Genomic DNA, 19,189 nt, shown 5'->3' with positions numbered 1-19,189 from the left:
CTGTGTTTTGGATCTGTGCTGGAAACAGTGTTGATAACACAGGGATGTTTTCGTTACTGCTGAGCAGTGCTGACACACAGTCAAGGCCTTTTCTGCCTCTCACACCGCCCCACCAGCGAGCAGGCTGGGGGTGCACGACACGTTGGGAGGGGACACAGCCGGGCACCATATGACGTCGTGCTCAGCATATAAAGCTGGGGGAGAAGGAGGAAGAGGGGGATGTTCGGAGTGATGGCGTTTGTCTTCCCAAGTCACCGTTACGCGTGATGGAGCCCTGCTTTCCTGGGGATGGCTGAACACCTGCCTGCCCATGGGAACTAGTGAATGAATGCCTTGTTTTGCTTTACCTATTAAACTGTCTTTACCTCAGCCCATGAGTTTTCTCACTTTTACTCTTCCAATTCTCTCCCCCATCCCACCCGGGGGGAGTTAGCGAGCAGCTGTGTGGTGCTTAGTTGCCGGCTGGGGTTAAACCACAACAGCCGATCAGAGCAATTTGTAATATATGACCCAGAGGCCTCTCACGAGAGAGAGTAAAAGCTCTTATTCTCAGAACAGCAAGTTGCAAAAAACCCTCTGGACAGGAGGAGAAGGAACAGTTCCTTCACGGTGACTATGTGCAGACAGTGTCAGGAAAAAAGTCATGCAGCTGGAAAGGTAAATCCATCTCAGTATGTTGAGCCTTCACTTGACAGTTACCAGGCAAGATGAAAAACGTGGCGTTGCTCCCAGAGATAAACAGCCATGCTCCACATCTGCAGGCCGTGGCTGCAGCCCTGTTCTTTCAGGCACAAAGCTCATATCCAAGGGTACCCAGATGCCTCAAGGAATAACTCAAAAGGAGCTTGTCTGAAAGATCGCAGTGTGCTGGACACTGTACAGACAAGCATGGAAACACTGGCCCTGCCCCACAGCTAACAACTAACCCAGATAAATGGCAGAGGTAAACCAAGAAAGAACATGAACAGACAGAAAGGAAACAGGACAAACATTAAAAGATGTTTACCTAATTAAGGCACAAATAGGATGACTTTGGGGATGTGCTGACATGTATTAGTTCTAACTTACTTTTTCTTGTGTAATCAGATGATGTGAGTAACCAGTGAAATGTGACCACACTGCGTGCCACTGCACAGATTTAGTGAGTAACGGAAGCAAATGATTTAAGAGCCCACATAACACAATTGCTCTAATTCGAATTCAAGGTTTTAAATACCAAGAGCAAAGAAGTTCAGTAAGTCTTTACATCTAAAAGATAATGTTGAGCCAGCAAGTCAGCTTATTCAATGAATTGGGCAGATATTTCTGGTTGTTTGTAATAAATATTTGTCTGCTTTCAGGTGCAGTCCTAGCAAGAGACTTGTAAAATACACATTTGTACATATTAAATTCACCTTATTTTTTCTGTAAAGTGGAGACGAGCTAAAAATACACTTTACATTTATGTAGAAGTTTTTGTGCAGGATAATACTGAGTATTTTAGCAAATTAAGTCAATCTGCAAGCCATTCTTTTACTTTAAGACTGACAGCAATAAAACACAGGTACAGTCGCAATCACAGAATGGTTTGGGTTGGAAAGGACCTTTAAAGATCCATCTAGTCCACCCCCTCTGCCATGGGCAGGAATAGAAGGTTAACACCTAGTTAATATAAGTTATTCTATCTTACAACTTAGTTAAAATTGCAGAGGGATTACAAGCAGGTGAAATTTACACCCTGTGTTTGAAATATGGCCAAAACACAGGATTAACACTAGTCCTCAACAACACCACCGTATTTGTGGCAAACACTGGCAGTTTAAATACAAGTCTTAAGACTGCTTGAAAAGGGATCAAATGCAAGAGGTGCACAGGCGTTCTTATCCTTTCATCTTTGGGCTGAAGAAAAAGACTCAAAAGCTGTGCACAGGAAAGACACCCAGGGCAGGATTCAAACACCTAGGCAGACCTGTAGTGAGTTTTAAGATGCCATGGTGCCCTTCCTGACCTCCAGAAAGGTACAGGTCTCCCAAAGTTCTGCGTTGTATCTACACGGGGTGCCTCCAAAATGGCAATATACCTCGACATTTAGGTAACTGAATTGAGATCTACTGCTCCAACACCCATCCTAGAGATTTCTTGAATGGGAGACCTAGAAGTAAAGGCCAAGCACGGCCTGAATTAGAGAGATCAGAACAGACAGCAGTATGAGGAAATATTCCAAAGCTCTAAAAAAAAAAAAACCACACACCTGGCTTGAAAAGGAGCTTGTAAACCTGTGTGTCAATCTGCTCTTTTCTGCATAAGAGGAATGAAATAAGTACCGCTCAAAACACAGTAAACAGTGCTAAGTCATAGTATCCTGAGCTTAGAGACACGATAGAACAAGTTCTAAGTAATCTCTGAAATAGAGTTAGGGTCTTTCACAATATTCCCTCCTAAAATTTGATTATATTTTAACCTACAAAAGGAATTTAGAAGATTTCAGCTTATAAAGGATCAAGAATTTCACTACCAGTATCTACCTGGTACCAAGAGATCCTCCTTGACTGTGTAATACAAAGCTAGATATAGTAAGCTCTTTAAAAAGACACAATAGTTGTTGCCACAAAGTATGGAATTACTGTATCAATAGTGGCCTTTAAAAACCCAAGCATTTCAAAGGATGCTAAAAGAATGCAAAATCTTGCATTTAATATTTAAATGTCTATACAGAACACCAGTAGAAGGAAGACCAATGAAAGAGAAATGAGAAAAGTTAAAGTTGTAAAGGAATAAATGCTTCAAACCCATACTGCTTTTTTTCCCTTTCATATTGAAAAGCTTCCTCTAAAAATCCTTCACTGTCTTACTAGTTCAATGACAGAATGATTAAAACACAGTCTACTTCAAGCTACCTGCTGTAGTGAAAAGGGAACAGACAAGCCATTACAGTCAAAATCCACACTGTCTTCCTCCCAGTAGTCGGCAATCTGGAAAATTACTGTAATCTTTTAGTTGATCATTATGCATTACTCTTCTGTGTTTCTGGGGGTTAACCTGGGCTTGGGGTTTGTCGTGTATGTGTTGGGAGAGGGAGAGGTGTTGATTTTTGGAGGATTTTCAAGTGCTAGACCAACCACTCCTTGTGACTTCAGGGATGCCATAACATTTTCTACTAGGACTAATAGATTTCAGTGTAACTGAATCTATTCAGTTACAGAATAGGGGGACAGAATGCAGGGGAACTGTTCCCCCAGTTCAGGGAACAGAACCAGGCTCTGTGTTTCAGATATCAGCCATAAGCACAGGCCCTATTGATTTCAGCTCTATCCTGGAGAGGGCAGTAGGACAAAACCTCTCCTGACACTTCCAGAAGAAAGCATCTCAAACAGTCAGCACCCCTAAAAACAAAGAGAATATCCTAGCTCAGGTGAATTAGTATGCTGAGCTGGGAACAGACCATCTGAATTCATGTTCCCAATTATGCTCAACATCCCTGAATGAGACCAGGTGTGCCCCAGAATGATGACAGAAAAGAGATCAATACTATTTCTTCAACCTTCAGTCTGCTTTCTCTGGTTCAGCTACAAGCTTGAGGGGAGGGATGATAACTTACTGTGTATCATACTTAAAACAAGCCCACATGCTTCCCAGGGATGTTTAGATGAACCACAGTTAGAAAACAAAAAACAGAGACAGTGGAGCTATCGGAGTTTGAGGACCCACCCTGAGCTGTGAAATTGCTGCTCTGCCTTCCTCACTCTCTTCGTCTAGTTCATCATCACTCCATTCCCAGCCACCATCTTCCGTCTTATGAAGACGTCCACTGGAACCTGGGACTCTCCGGACCTGCTCAGCACAAAGACAGAGAACTGATATGTCAAGCAGACAGTTTCTACAGTTGATTTTTTTTAGGAGAAATAGCACAAGAGCATCTTCAGGTTGCATCACCTGCCAGGGTGCTTGAATATTTTATTGAAATGTCTAGCTCTGTATCTAGAAAATGTTGTACTACAGTAATTATCATTAAAAATGTGAACACAAGCATAAAAAACTAGTACGATGGTAACAGCAAGAGCCCAGGAGGTTTTCAGTACCTTTTTGGATCTTTCAGTGATTGTTGGTGCTCTCTGCAACATCTTCTCTTGTAAAAATTCTTTATTCTGCAAAAGAAAAAATACCAGACATTTGCATTGCTGAAAATGCCCTTTGATTCCTTCCGTGTCTCTGATAAAGAAACTTAAGCTATTTCTAGCAGAAAGTGTTTTACATGTTTCATCCCCATTCTCCCAAAGATATTAACCACTTTCTTCCTTTGGACTACAGTACATGATGTTTCATCCTAAATACCTTTTCATTTAACAGTGGCACTTTCCCTATGCAAAGTTATACGGAATTAAGAATCGAGGAGTTGTATCCTATTCTGTCTGATTTACTGGGGAACGTACTTATTATATTGCAGCATCTGATACCCTGCTGAGACGTTTGGCATTCTTCCATTCGCAGATACTATGCCACCTGGATCCAGCCCCTTTGCTTTATCTCACCCCTAAATTTATGCCTGTCCAACTGTCAAAGGCAAACCTCAGATGTCAGGCAGGCTGGGATGCAGGAACCCCTCTATGCTGGAGTAACAAGACTGAGGAACTGGGGCAGCAGGATTTAAAGTGGCTGAAAAAACGTACAGCACGTATGATGTTTATAGAGGAAGTAAATACAGTGATCACAACAGATTAAGTGCTGGGAAACTGCTGTGATGTTTTACTGTATTAAATTTCCTCTTCAGCAAGCTACTCCAGACTGGCTAACATGTGGGCTCCTGAGCATACAATTTTCCAACCGCTTGACTGCAGAGCCAAACTGCTGGCTGCAGGGGAAGCAGGCCAGGCAAGCACCCTGGCATTAGCACTGGGATCTGGCTGGGTATTTCACTCCACATGAGTGAGGTTGGATAGCCCTGCCGTCTCTGCCCATGAAGTGCTCCCAGAACTCCCCCACGATGGTTTCTTGCACGCAGGATGGAGAGCCTCAAGACACACGCTGTCACTTGCTGATAAGTGGCTCTCAGCATTACCAAAACATACTTTTATATAACACAGACTGTATCTAAATATATGGTTCAATATAGACGTACAGAAGTTGGACTCTTCTGTCCTCAAGTTACAGCTGTCAGTTTGGCAGTGGCTGATGTATGAAAGTAATTTAACACTGAGTGTTAACTGGCACACATTTTCACTTCGGGTGCCGGTTTAAGTATTGCCTCATTTACAATAATGTTAATTTTCTATCACCACATATGCTAATATGTTACTCTGCAACAGCTTAATGAAAGCATGAAGGAGATTTTACACACAATGAAGTATAACATGAACCAGAACTCGCATAGCCAAACGGAGAAAGGTCAGCAATGTGTAAACCATCTTGTCACTTTGGACACCAAGTGCGCAACCAGTGTAGAGATGCAAACTATTCAGTTGCCTAAAATCCCATTATGGACAATGGAAACCTAATTAATTCTGTCAAGAGCCCAGGCATCAATTAAACTTGCCCTAAAGCAAACTTCTACATTTCATAAACTGGATCACTCTCTAGACTTCCTTGGTTGCACTTCTTAGATTTCTGTCAACTTTAATAGGACATCCAGCTCCTGTACAGATACCTAGATGTGGCCACTTCCATTTAAGCATCTTAATCTGGGAGCTGAAAACTACTTTGATTAATCGGTGATGCTGCTGTGCTATCCCAGGTATCATATCTTTTTGACAGTTTAATCTGTGTTCTGCTATAAAACCCCTGTATTTGATCACAAACATGCCACAGAAAAAAATAAGCAAACAGAAAACATTTCCTCATTCCCACGGAAATATAAAAATTCTCCCTTGTATTATTTCTGTCTGTCTCCCTCAATAAGACCTTGCGTGTTGCATATGCACTAATCTCCAGGAAGTAATTACATAAATGCTCACTGGCAGTTCACTTCAAGGCTAGAAATGGGAGTTTCCTACTATTTTGTACCACAGGATCTTCACTTTCCATAAGGCAACACAGGGTGAAATAGTTTTAGGTAGCCCTCCGCACAGTGGGCCTCATTCACTGCTTTGCATACAGACTGATTATAGAGTTTACTAAAATATAAGTTACATTTACTGCCACAAAGACCTTTATGGTTGGACAGGCAGCCAGAATGGCACCATTACAAGAGAAGAAAAAAACCCCAAAAGCCACTGAAAGACATTTAAATGCTCAAGAATTTCTACATAATTTCTCTTAATAGCAGCATACACAAGGAGGTACAGAAGAGGGGTTTCATTCTGGTCGTTCACAATGACCCATTCAACTCACTCAGCTATGCTGGCCCTAAGTGAAACAGCCCACACTCATGCCAATAAAGCTGTCACCATACCTATCATACTTCTGAAAAGTCCTTTCCACAGCCTCTGCACAGATCAGTTTAGGAAAGGTTTTCTTACCTTTGCTTTCGTGAAAAATTTGTGTCTTAAGAGTTCTGCTGCTGTTGGTCTGTCAACAAAAAGATGTAGAAAAGACAATTATAAATGCTCCCTTTCAACACAACCGTCTTCCAGGTTGCTGCAGCTTGTTGTAACATGGCATCTCATAAAGGCATCGTCTTCTCCTGCACAATTCCCCTAAAAATCAGTCAATGTATTCCAAGTAAATTTTACACCATCAGTCTTTTAAACACTCAGTGTATTCTGATCAAAGCCTATTCTGTTCAAAAGCAGTGAATAACTTGGGGGCAGGGGGCAGAAATTGCTCCCATTTTGATGCTGAACTTGAGTCTCTTAGAGCCAGTTTGATAGGACCACAGAAACAATTTGCTCAAAATTGAAATGAAGGATCATCGTCTACAGCAGGACTGCAGTACTCGCCACGTGCAAGTAACAGTTATTTCAGAGATACTTGATTATATGTGTGTAACTAGTTCTACTAAACACAGGCGGGACGATCAACCTTTGTCTAATAGAAAAGGAACAAGTACAAACTATTTTCCCCTTTAAGTTAGATTTTAGGATAGATACTGGAATGTGAAAGACATCCCTTGGTCAGTTTAGAAGGAGCTTTCTAAAGACTCAGCCCCACATGAGAAAGCACCAGCTTACAGCATTTCCCACACGGCAAACTGTGCTTAAATAGTAACAGAGTTTAATTAGTGACTTGCAAAGGCCATTCATCACAAGGTTTATTTCACCTCAGACTACTCTAACAAAAATCATCCACCTTATAGCAAGGGAGCCCTAAAAATAATTAAACAGCAATTGCACTACATTCTTCCTCTTTGAGAACCCATATAATATGCATAAGCATATCTATTCTGCTAGCTGCTCTTTCTGAGCCGACCTCCTGCTCCCACAGTCAGGATGATGACAGTGGCTGTTAGTGGTGCTTAGAAGAGAGAAGGGGTATGCCACAATTCAAAGTGATTATGTTTAATTCTGATCAGCACACATTCTAACCTGCAGGGACAGGATATGCTTTAGAAAGGAGAAAAAACATCACGCTGGGAAAAAACCCTGCTATCAGCATTTATCAAGCACTCCACTGGATTCATTAAGCATTTCAAGTGTAAAGCTTGTTAGAAGAGAGATCCCATCTCATGATGCGTGAGAAGCCTTTGTTCCTGAATCTGTCAGAAGAGGGAACTGAAAAAATGTCTTCATTATTATTATTATTTTATGAAGGGACTTTTTCCTTTCCAGAATTAGTTTGCTTACTAAGGAAAAAAAGAAAACTAAGATATAAAAACTGATCTGTGGGAATGCTTGTTTCTTTACCTTTGCATTTTAAGGAACACTATTTTTAATGCAGGATGAACACTCCTTTAAACAGCTTCACAGACTGGCAAATGCTATGACTATCCTCCACAGAAATACGTCTGAGTTATCCTGTGTGACAGGCTGTGGGTTTTAAACAGTGCTGTAGACAGCTGGACCATCGTGCAGCTTTGAACGATGCCATAACATAATGATATAATGCTATCCTGGGAGCCACAACATATGCACCACCCCCTTGGTAGTATTTCTAACATCGCTGAGTAGTCAAGCTACTGTTACAAGGAAGACTGAAAGTGTCATCAGGTCACTTCAGCAGTCTGTATTGATGAAAATACGTTGGTAAAATTTATCAGTGTTTTTCCTGATTTCCCCCCCCAAACCAAATATTACTTATAATTAAGCAAGTCAAAACTACACTGAAAGTCTTCTTTGCACTGGCAAATTTTTAAAAGTTTATTTATGAAGCTTCGCAAGTAAACACGTATTGCCCAACATGTAATTTCTGATTTATAAACACAGAGCAGTTTTGACAGGGAACAAAACATGAACTGCAGTCACCTGCTGGAGGTGGCAAGGGGGAGAATGGCACTACACACGCAGTAGACCGGGATGCACTCTCATTAACCCAAATGGAAGAAGATGTGTGCCCTGGCCAGGCACGATGCCAGACAGTTAGCCTTCAAAGTAAGGACAGCCAAGAGAATTTGCTGCCACACAGCAAGGTTGCTGTGTTCATTGCGACTGAAAGGCTGGAGGGGCAGAGAGCGTACCAGCTTTGAAAAATATGGAATACAATGAGTTTTGTGGTTTTGTTTTAGGGTTGGGGTTTTTTTTTTAATTATTTATTTTGGTGTTACCTGTTCTTACCTTTTTTCAGGGTCTTTTTGTAGGCACGATGAAATCATCTTCCTAAATGATTTCCCATACTTCTTCAGCATCTCCTTATCTTGCACACCAGTTTCCAAAGATGGAGGATCATTTTGTAGTGTCAGCATTAGAACCTGAAACAATTACATCTATTGGCAATGAGATTTTTCTTGGCCTTTGTTTGAGACAGATCTTGGGAACACTGTATTTGCAACAAGCATTTTCATCAAGCATCTGAGTCAACAAGGACTGTTTCATTACAATGGCTCTCTGAGGGCAGCCTCAGCTCAGGGTGAAGTTTTAGGGTTTAGACTGTCTCCTCGCACTCACCAGACAGCAAAAACTCACCTACCTTTTCCTCAAGGCAATTACAGGGTCTCCCTCTTCCCTCTGCTTTCCACATTCACTAACTTTGTAGAAACAATTATTTTCAAAACCTTTACACCTCTGCAAATTCTGACTGTCAGCTAAGAGGTTCAAGACTCATACAATAGGATCTAGAGAGCGTTACCTCCACCTCCTTTCCTTGAGAAGCCAGGCTAATTTATACCCAACAACCTATGCTAATGTTTTCCATCACGTCTCCTGGCCCACAGTGCAGTCTGTGGGCCAAACACAAGGTTGGGATGTGCTTTCAGGCCCGTTTGGTGTGATTAAAGGTGTAAGCATAGCAGAACTTCTACCAGTCTTCCTCATTTGAGAAGCAGCTGTGCAAGGCATTTGATTCAAAGGCTCTGTTTAGATCTCCCTACAGGTATTTCTTCGCTAGAAATTAATGTAAAAGCAGAAGGGCAACATAAAAAAATACGAGAGTTCACTTCCGTATACCAATGCGACAGCAGGTGAAGACATTTCTCACACAAGCACCCATCGAGCCAAACTGATTATTTCCTTCACATCACTCATATTCCGAAGGAAAGGAAGAAAATCACTCATTTCCATTTTCACTTGTCACATACATACAGATGAATATTTTTAGAAAAGGAAGCAGCACATAGCACATTTAAATAGCTTTCAACAGCTATATTGCTTAGGGCAGCAAGAGCCCATCAATCTAGCTGAAATTGTACAGTCCATGACAGAACTCCCTGCTTTTTTCCCCCCTCTCCTTGGAGAGTCACTTAATGCATGGGTCATTTTGCTGCGTAACAAAATTAATCTGCAATGAAATACAATTACATTCAGTAAATGAAACACAGAAGTCGTCTTGCAGGCCACACAACTGGAACCCAGACCTAATAGAATTGGAGACTCATAATGCTATCTACCGTATGACAACACACCATACTAAATATGCAATCTTTGTATTCAAAGCTACAACCCATGCATTCAAAACACAATACAGAAGTACAGCTTGCAGAAGCTACTGCAAAATGCTACCAATAATGGCAGCACAGAAGGAAGTATCAATGAAAACAGCAACAGCTAAATCAGCAACACGTTTCCCTGAACTCCTTGCTGCTCTGCCACAATCACTGATATGGTACGAACTTTAATGGCATTTCTAAACCACTCAGCTACTCAACAGTCCCTGCACAGAGATGACACAAATCTTAAAATTAATGCTGTTCTACGAGAGTTAAACCAGTGCAAAGTCCTGACATTTAAAGCGATACACAGATGTCCCTGTTATTTAATGAGTTAGGAGCTATTGGATTCCCAAATGCTATTGTAATTGAGAGGTGGAGATGCACCCAGGTCCTAAAGAGGTGACACCCACCTTGCATAGCACTCCAGCAGTTAAAAGACTCAGAAAAGGAAAACTTGCTCCACAGTATGCCTGCAATTGAGGGACTTGGCACCCACAGACCTCATATCCCAGGTAAGTAGTCTAACCATAAAGTTAGAAAGGGCTCTCCACCCTCTCCTGTTCAATTTGAGGGAGCATGCATCCCAGGAGTAGAAGAAAAGTGGCCTTCAAGAGGGTGGGAAATGCAGAAGAGACTAAAAGTTTCATGGCTGAGATAGGGCCCCATCAGATCTCAAAGGGGCTAAGGAAGACGATACCAAAGCTCAGTAGAAGGACAGGATGCTTCAGACCTCAACTGATAGGGTTAACTCTGTTAACTTTAAGATGTAGATTCCCTGAAAGAAAAGCATGTTAGAAGCAGCTCCTGTTCAAGAGTCAGAAAATAGGGAAAGTTAACCAAACTACATAGCAATCCAAAGTTCAAGATATTTAGAAAAGATTTTTGAAGCGTCAGTGTTAAAACAAGAACGTTTCCTCCACCTCAACTTCAATAAAATATTCATATTGCCAATACCACGCTATTTCATACTGATGTAGTACTTTCCAGAAATGCCCTACCCTAGTTCAGTGATTGACAAGACTGTGTTGGCATTAAACAAAATAAGATGTTCTTTTGGATAACTGGTAACAGGATTTCTGAGAGGTATCAAGAAGGATTATCAGTGCAAGAGAAAGAATGGCTCGCCGTCCCAGTGTCACTGGATGCCAGATAACATTTTCTGAATGATTATTTATAGCCCTAAAAACATCTGCTGCCTTCAGAGGCTCCAGGATTAAAACACACAGCACTCTTCTCAAGAATGGTGACCCTGGTGAGAGTCAGGATCTAAGTAAGAACTGTGCACAGTTTCAAACACTGCTGATTAAGTGGCATATTTTTAAAAGGTGACTTCAGATAAATCTAAGAACATTGTGACCCACAAGTGCAAGTTGAGAAGACAAACTCTTCAGCGAAGCATGCTGGCCAAATTCTTGGAAACACCCACAGAACACACTGATCCTTTATCTTGCACAAGTATCTGGAGACCTGCTCACCTTCATCGGTGGGTATTTATGGTACGGAGCTGCCCCTGTAGCCAGTTCGATAGCAGTGATCCCAAAGCTCCAGATGTCTGCCTTGAAATCATATCCTCTGACCTGAAAAATATTAGAGGATGTTAGCATGTGCCTCTTGCTATCTTAGACTACAATCCCCTTCCTTAGCCTATTACACATCCTTTCACCCTTTCCTTCCTTTCCCCTCAAATTTGGAAAGACCAGCACTATAGTGTTAAAGAGATGGAAAGAACACTTTCTCCCTCCTCTCCCCCCAGCTCCTTATACCTTTGAGGAGGTGTTTTAAAAGTCACAGTCTGATGAAAGTTATGGTGGTGGACTGTGCAGCTAGGACTGCTCTGCCATAAACCTCTCTGTGTGTAGAACATAAAGGGGCACTGGGTTAACGCAGGCTCCGACTTCTACACAAAGACACAGAGTCATTAAACAGTATAATGAAACTCTCCTAGTTAATAGATGGACTGTTATCCCCTTGGGACATACGCCTCACTACACTTTTAGTCAACCGCTTAATCAGTCTGACTGCAAACATGCTCGATCCTGAAACTTCAGTACACATCACCTCAGTAAAAGGCCCCTCATTCCTGTCTGCAGACTAACATTTCCCTCCACTAATTAATAGTAGCTTCTGCACTTGACATTAAACACAGACTTGTTCAGGAAAATTTATAGCATTTACTTCCCCTCATGCACAGGAAAAAATATTTCATATGCCAAAGCAGTTACTTCCTCATTATCATTAGGTAATATTTTGGCACTTGCCTTCTCTGCTGCAGAGGAGAGACATTATGTACTAACTTCAGGAGCAGCTACAGAAATCAAAGCTTTTTGGCTGCTTAGAATGGTTTGTATTTCTTCTCACTAGACTACGGAAAAATGAATATTGAATCAAAGCTAATAGGGATATTGTGTTCAGCTAACCTAACAAGCTTGAGAAAGACACTCACTGATGAAGCCAAAAGTGTTCCCCAAACTACCTTTAAGATGATCTTGAATTTTGGCAAACTAACAAAAAAACCCTCTTGCACTATTTTTCATATAATACTATAGTTGAACTGAAATTTATTACGGCAGCAGGAGTTTATATCTTGCACTAATTTCATCAATTCCGGTAGGCATCATTTTCATGAGCCTTAAAGGTTTGAAAGGCTTCCTGAAGTGCCGCAGTTTATGGGTGCCATGATGATTAATAGATTTCATGTCATTTAACTGAACAAGCACAGATACCTAGTATCTGTGTATCACTGCTACACAGTGCAGGAAGAAATGTGCTGTAAGGGTTTGGGGGTTTTTCCCCCCCTCACACTATTTTTAGTGAATTTTTTGATAATATTTTTGAGAAATTTTTGAGAATAACTTGGGACGGTGTTTAGCTTTATCTTTCAGTTAGTCTTGCAGCACATCTAAACACCGTATAACTCCCCATTCCCCACAGAGATTTTAACTGTTTAGTAGGGGTTTTTTAATTCTGTCATATAATCCTGCTTGCAAATTAAAGCTACGAAGTTCAAAACTGTCTAGAGCAGTGCATCTTGACATCTGTCCAACGCGTATTAGTCACCATCCTGCAGTTAGTTTACATCAACAACATTTATTTTTCTCATCAACTTTTTTTTGCCATAAATCTGTTGAGTGAACTTATATTAAAAGACAATACCAGGCTATCATGTATTAACATGCTAAAGGAACTTAATGATGCTGAAGTAAGCCAGATGGAATTGGGTCGATAACATCTACATATCGAAGGCTAACCTACAGCTACCCCTTCGTCCTTTTTCCCCGAGTTGGATATAGCGGCTCAGAGTGACACCTGCTGGAAGACAGCAAGATGATATAAATGGACACTGAAGGATTTCACATCAGCATCCAAAATACCTCCTTACCATCTAATATTTGCAACAAGTTAGATGTGTGCAGCCTTCATGGAAGTATTGGCTCCCTAGAAAACCTGCCTCCTTCGGAAACACATCTGTTGTATCAAGAACCCCTGCTTTGTCACTAAAACCCTCATTTACCCTTTTTAGCACCTTCCTTAAGACCTTTTTTTCCCCCTGTTGTCCTGCACATTGCAGCCACCCCTAACCACAACGAGCCTGGAGCAACACCATTAGGTCCTGGCCAGCCTGCTGTACCCTGTGCACCAGGACAGGACACAAAGGACAAAAGCAAAGGACAACTCTGATCTGGTTTTGGAAACACTGAATATTCTATTTTTATTTATTTTTAAACCAAAATAACAAAAAAAATCCAGAAATATATGACAGTGAAGGAGTTCAGAAGCAAGTTTGCAAAGATGGCTCCTGACTTGGGGAGTGTGTCTTGTACTCTGCAGTGTTAGACTTGTACTCTGAGGAGGTTGCAGGAGTGCTGTTAACGCACCAGCCCCTCAATGCCACCATGGGGAGCCACTGAAAAGGCCAAGCATTGAAAAAGCCTTTCATCAATAGTATATTTAAAGTTACTCCAAAGTTATCTCAATCCTTCAAGAAGTTTTAGATATAGGAAAAAATGCATTAAAGTTCCTCCATAAAAGTTCCCCCCCTGTGGGGGGGGGGGGCAGAGATGTGGGTGTCTTATTCAAGTTCCTCCTAAGCTTCAAAATATTTTATTGTAAACAGCAAGGAGAAAAGTAACAAGGTGGATTTACTTTAATAAACCAATGTTTTCCCAAAATATTTTTGTTAAAAAGATTTTTGAAAGGAAAAAATGAGAAATGGAAAAACATTCATAGTCAGTTGTATCTCTGCTTGGCACACCCGACAAAAATCAAACCCTGAGTCCAGCCCTCTGTCAAACTGTTTTTAAGGGGATGAAGGATAATTTTCAGAATGCTTATGGCACTGAACATCAATGCAATAGACAGCTACTGCAAATGCCCGGTCAGGACTGTGGCCTAATTTTGTTTGTGGATCCTGCTCAGAAATGGGCAATGATATTTTACATTAAACAAAGTTTCCAGGTGGCCTTCATCAGTAGCCACGCAGACAAAGCTTCTATAGTTTAGTCTAGAAGTAGTGGAGGACAAAAAGTGACATATCTCCACCCAACGGGAAGAAGTATGGCATCTTTTAGCTAGCCAAAAGAGCAGAGGAGGAAGGCAGAGAGGCAAGCATTCCTCAGTAATTACAGTCTGGATACTCACAAGCCAAGAGAAACTAAAAAGCTGAATAAAGTCAACTACATGTCATTTTACTGTAATAACTCCCCTCTCTAACATGTTGCAATTAGCTACCCCAAATTCTCGTGTTTGCAAATGCAGAAGAGCACATTACTGAGGTGTATATGTGCATATTTACCATGTGTGAAATGATTTATATTCTAGCTCACATTTAGGCAAGAGGGATGGGCAGGTTAATCTTCTTTTTGCAACAGCTGAGCTGTCTCATCCTCACTTGAGCTAGGAGCCTGAAGAGACGCAGCAGGGCAAAAACCTACTGAACACTTAACATTCCCCAGTACAAGCCTGGCTCCAATAGGCAAATCAAAGACAATCCTGTGGTTTTAAGAAAGCCTTACACGATGCCAAATTATCATCTTAGTTTGAAGTAAATACAGCCATTGCTGACAACAGGGAATTCCAGGTGCAGATCAGCTAAGAGGATACTAGGAAAAACAATTCACCTGTTCCATAACTTCTGGTGCCATCCAGCAAGGTGTGCCCACAAATGTTTTCCTGACTTTGTTTCTGGTAATGTCACCACCAGTGGCCAGAAACGCACTAACGCCAAAGTCTGAAAAGAAAACAAAACCAGATTTTATTAAGAACACATCCCGAGCAAACTGAAGGGTTGTCCCCTCTTTCCCCTCATAATCCCAGCCATCTATTAAGCACTAGACCATACGGTTATGCATGAGGAGTTTCCTAATAAACGAAGAATCATCAACAGTCAGCTAAGAGTGCTGGTACATGAACGGTCTGTAGTCCACCATTCAATTACTGGAGACAGCAGAGCTTTCAGCACCGGCCAGCAGAGAGGAAAATTCCACTTTCCATTACGGCCCACTGGTCACATTACAGCACGCCTGCGCTCCCCCAGCAGACCTGCTACTGCACAAACCTTCCTCTGACAGCCAGTGCTTTATTTACATTTGTATACATACACAACAAGTAATAACTGAACTTCAATTAGCATCCTGTTAATATTTGCAGCAATGATGTCGGGCACATAAAAAGTTACTAGACTTTATAACATTTAACTGTCCTAACTGCATCCTGCAGACTGGAGTTATCAGCCCCTTATTCTGGATGGTTTATTACCAGAATATGCTTTGCTTGGTAATCTTCCATCGCTGAGATGCTCAGTGCTTTAACAGGAACTTGGACCGGTTCCCGATGATACAGCGGCGTTACTGAATCGAGCAGCACGTGCAGCTAACTAGCCCGACCATCCCAGAGGAAGCCTTGCAGACATTCATGCCCTGCACAGCGTTAAGCCCCGCTTGAAGCATTTTTCGCAAGCTGAAGGATGCTCAGGGATACTCCATGCACTCGCTGGTAATTTTATTACTTAAAGTAGATCATTCTTTTACATGAAATTTATGCTTTCAAAGATAACAGATGTTTTATGCAATTAAGAATGACATGGAAAACCGGATCTGTGAACAGCAGCAGGGATAGCAATAGGATACAGTATGTTTGTTCAGAGAAGAGCAATACAAAAGGTTTAGCAACCAAGTCATTCAAGAGAGGATGGCAGACTTTCCTCGGAGAAAAAAAAATAAGTAAAATAAATCAGGTGACAGGGAAGCTGTAAACACAAAACTGTAGAAGTATTTCTTCCTAATTTGCTCTAAACTACACTGCTTATGTATTGCAGAATTATAGACCTGCAATGGGTCGTTCTCCATAACTCAATTTTAGCTACTGCTTCCCTTTTTTTAAACACAGTACAAGCAATCAAAATTTTTGAGATTGATGACAGGCTTCGAGGCTAAGTCTCTGAAATTCAAGGGCTATTTCACATAAAAACAGAACATTATTGACCACAATGGGGTTGAAAACTCTTGAAACACAGTTAACTATGCCAAGAAGCTGAAAGCGTCAAGGACTTGTACTCAGAGGAGCCACGGAGTTACTCCATGGCTTAAGGACGTTATCCTAACTGAGGAATCAACTGCAACAAAAGATCCCATGGTACAATTTGCAAGCAATGGCACCCACGTGAGGACAGTCCCAAGCTTCCTCTGCATCACGCTAGCAGTGCAATGAGCCCCTTCTCACCAGTCTTTCAATATTTGAGAAACTCCACTGAAATTATCACTCAGAAGAATAACATACTGAAAACTTCCCGTTCACTTAGGTTAGAGGCTTCCAAGAACAGGAACTTAGTGCTCACGAAAATACTAGACATGGATAACTGAAAGTTGACATTAAAGAAAGCTGCATAGAAATCATAGGGCTAAAACAAGCACCAGCAAATGCCTATCGTTAGGGTTCAGCTTCTTCCAGATGAGCTGTCCTGTTCTCTTCCCTGTTCCTGGAGGCATCTTTTCTTCCTGCTAACCTTGAAGTTTTAGCACGTCTAGATGGATCACTATCCCCGTCAGCACTGCAATCTGTATTTTTCTGGAAACTCACTTTTTGCAACAGTGATTTTGCTTTAAGATCTTCCATATGTGTATCCACCATCCCTGCTTTTCTCAGAAAACCGAATGAGCTTCCTAAAAAGTTCAGAGTAAAATTACTTGCACTTTACCCCTCATTACGGGAAGTCTCACAAGATCTATTGTTCTAAACACAAGAGCAATTAGAAGTTCTTTTAAGTAAGATAATACTAATAGAAACTTGTCCAAGTGCCATCAGCATATTATTGTGATGTGCTGTATTTGAACTTGTGTATATTATCTTACCTCAAGTTTCCATGCAGTCATTTTGAGGGTAAAGGAAATGCCATTCAAAGCAAAAGCATTCCAGCAGCAAAAACACAAGTCCTTTACACAGCGCACACAGCATTCACCACATTTCACATCAAACGTGGGTTTAATGAATTCCAGTTGGAAATTGTGCCCCTACAACTGCAATCTGAGGTCAGCAGAAAGCTTAAATGGAATTAAATTGTATTCCGTTACATGGTTGATTTATTCAATGTTTTCCCAACCAATTTCCCCTCATTTCCAGTGGGCTAAAACAGGCACAACCAGCCTCCGCTGTAAGGAATGACTTTGAAACCATCTTCTCAAATGTCATCTTACTAACTTTATCCAAGTCCCAGCTATTAAGATAAGAATGTGCCTGCTCTCAAGAAATATCTGTAAAGCAATAAAATAAAATCCTGAGCACAAGTTAGGGTTCAATTCTTACTTCTGAGCAGTTGGTACAATCTGCGTCTCGTTCTCTCTGCCACTGTTAACTACCCTCAGAAAGGTTAAAACAGAACAAGGGTATTGCAAGTGAATTTAACTCTATAAAGTGGGGAAAGTAATGAAATTCAAGAGGTACGATAGCTCAGAAGTGTTTACATTTGTACTCCTCTTTGGCAGCTTGTACTTTATATTGCCTCACTACGGTGATAACTGGAACAGACTGCATCACCAGAAACAGGGAGGAATTGGAAATGTTTGAACCTGGCTTGCAATACCAGTAAACACCACTGCTGGGCCAACGACTGTCAGATATTCTAAAGCAGCCCAAAAGCAGTCTGCTAGCAAACAATAGTCTCCAGGATGTCTGGATGCAAGTGGTAGCACCATTTTTTTTATCATTTTTCTAAAGCAATGCAGAAAAGATTCATCTGCTGGACCTGTTTCAGTGATATAAACCAAAGACTTCTTTAAAAAAAAAATTTCTTCAGACTCCCATATCACAACAAAACCAACCCAGAATGGAAATGACAATTCTGCTGATGCAGGCTCTGCAGAAAATATGGCCAATTTTGTCTTTTTCAGCAGAAACATCATGCGTTGCAAACCAGATACCCTACAAAACACTCTAGAGTGGCAATGAAGTTGCAGACTGGTGTTTGAAAAAGCATGGTATTAGGCAACAATTCCTGCTATTAAGGTATCCCAAGTTGTCAAACTTGAAAACTGTTCTGGCCACTCAGGAAATGCAAAAGCTGAAAGGAAAATATCCTCTTACTATTCTGCATTGCAGAAACAAAGACCCAGTCTAAACAACTCACCAACCCAAGAATGCAGTGGCAGGACCACATCACAACGGGCACCATTGCTGCTATGTACGTCAGGAAGACAGATTTCTACAGTACCGTAAGTTAGATTGTTTTATCCCAATCTAGAGGTCAGCCGTTAAAAATCATCCTTCCTTGGCCATCTCGTATTGTAACACTGCCTTAAGCCTAAAAAGTCCAAGTATCTGCTCCTGTAGGTAGCTACCACAAGGGAAAGACGACTGCACTAATCAGGAGCCAGGACCAAAGCCTACTGACATCAGAAAGGCTCCTACGGAGTTTGGTGGGTTTGGATCAGACCCTAAAACAGCAGTTCCTGACTTCAGTGGGGGCAGAACAACAGAATAAACCCATCTTGACTTCAAACCACTCAGAGCTGTTTTTAAACTTGGGTAGCCGAGGCATTACCCCTCCTCAAACAAAAATAAAAGTATTTCAGAAGACAGCAGTAAGTGTTTTTTTTCACTGGTCACCTTCCTTCTTGTTCCGTTGTTCACCATCAAAAAACACCTGCAGCTGTACTTAGTGTTTTTCTGCGAACCTTACAGCTTTTAGAGCACTGAAGATGAATAAGCCTGGCAAGAAGAGGAGGAAGGCAGCGGTAAATAGCAGTTTTGTGCTGAGAATGCAGTGGG

At 41.3% G+C, this 19,189-nt stretch overlaps 1 protein-coding gene across 1 annotated transcript in view; it reads right to left on the bottom strand.

Moving 5' to 3' along the window:
- OXSR1 (oxidative stress responsive 1) overlaps positions 1–19,189 on the bottom strand; it is a 109,172-nt gene that overhangs the window by 11,597 nt on the left and 78,386 nt on the right. The window contains exons 6-11 of the mRNA XM_009333323.1: positions 15,049–15,158; positions 11,407–11,508; positions 8,622–8,755; positions 6,432–6,480; positions 4,059–4,124; positions 3,688–3,810 (exon numbers count right to left, since the gene is read on the bottom strand). Of these exons, the coding sequence (XP_009331598.1) occupies positions 3,688–3,810; positions 4,059–4,124; positions 6,432–6,480; positions 8,622–8,755; positions 11,407–11,508; positions 15,049–15,158 (584 nt within the window). The remainder of the gene's footprint in view (positions 1–3,687; positions 3,811–4,058; positions 4,125–6,431; positions 6,481–8,621; positions 8,756–11,406; positions 11,509–15,048; positions 15,159–19,189) is intronic.

The sequence above is a fragment of the Pygoscelis adeliae genome, unplaced genomic scaffold, assembly GCF_000699105.1.
Source record: "Pygoscelis adeliae isolate BGI_AS28 unplaced genomic scaffold, ASM69910v1 Scaffold88, whole genome shotgun sequence".
Classification (NCBI taxonomy): Eukaryota; Metazoa; Chordata; class Aves; order Sphenisciformes; family Spheniscidae; genus Pygoscelis; species Pygoscelis adeliae.
The sequence above is the reverse complement of the archived record's forward strand: the minus strand, read 5'-3'. Positions and strand labels throughout refer to the sequence as shown.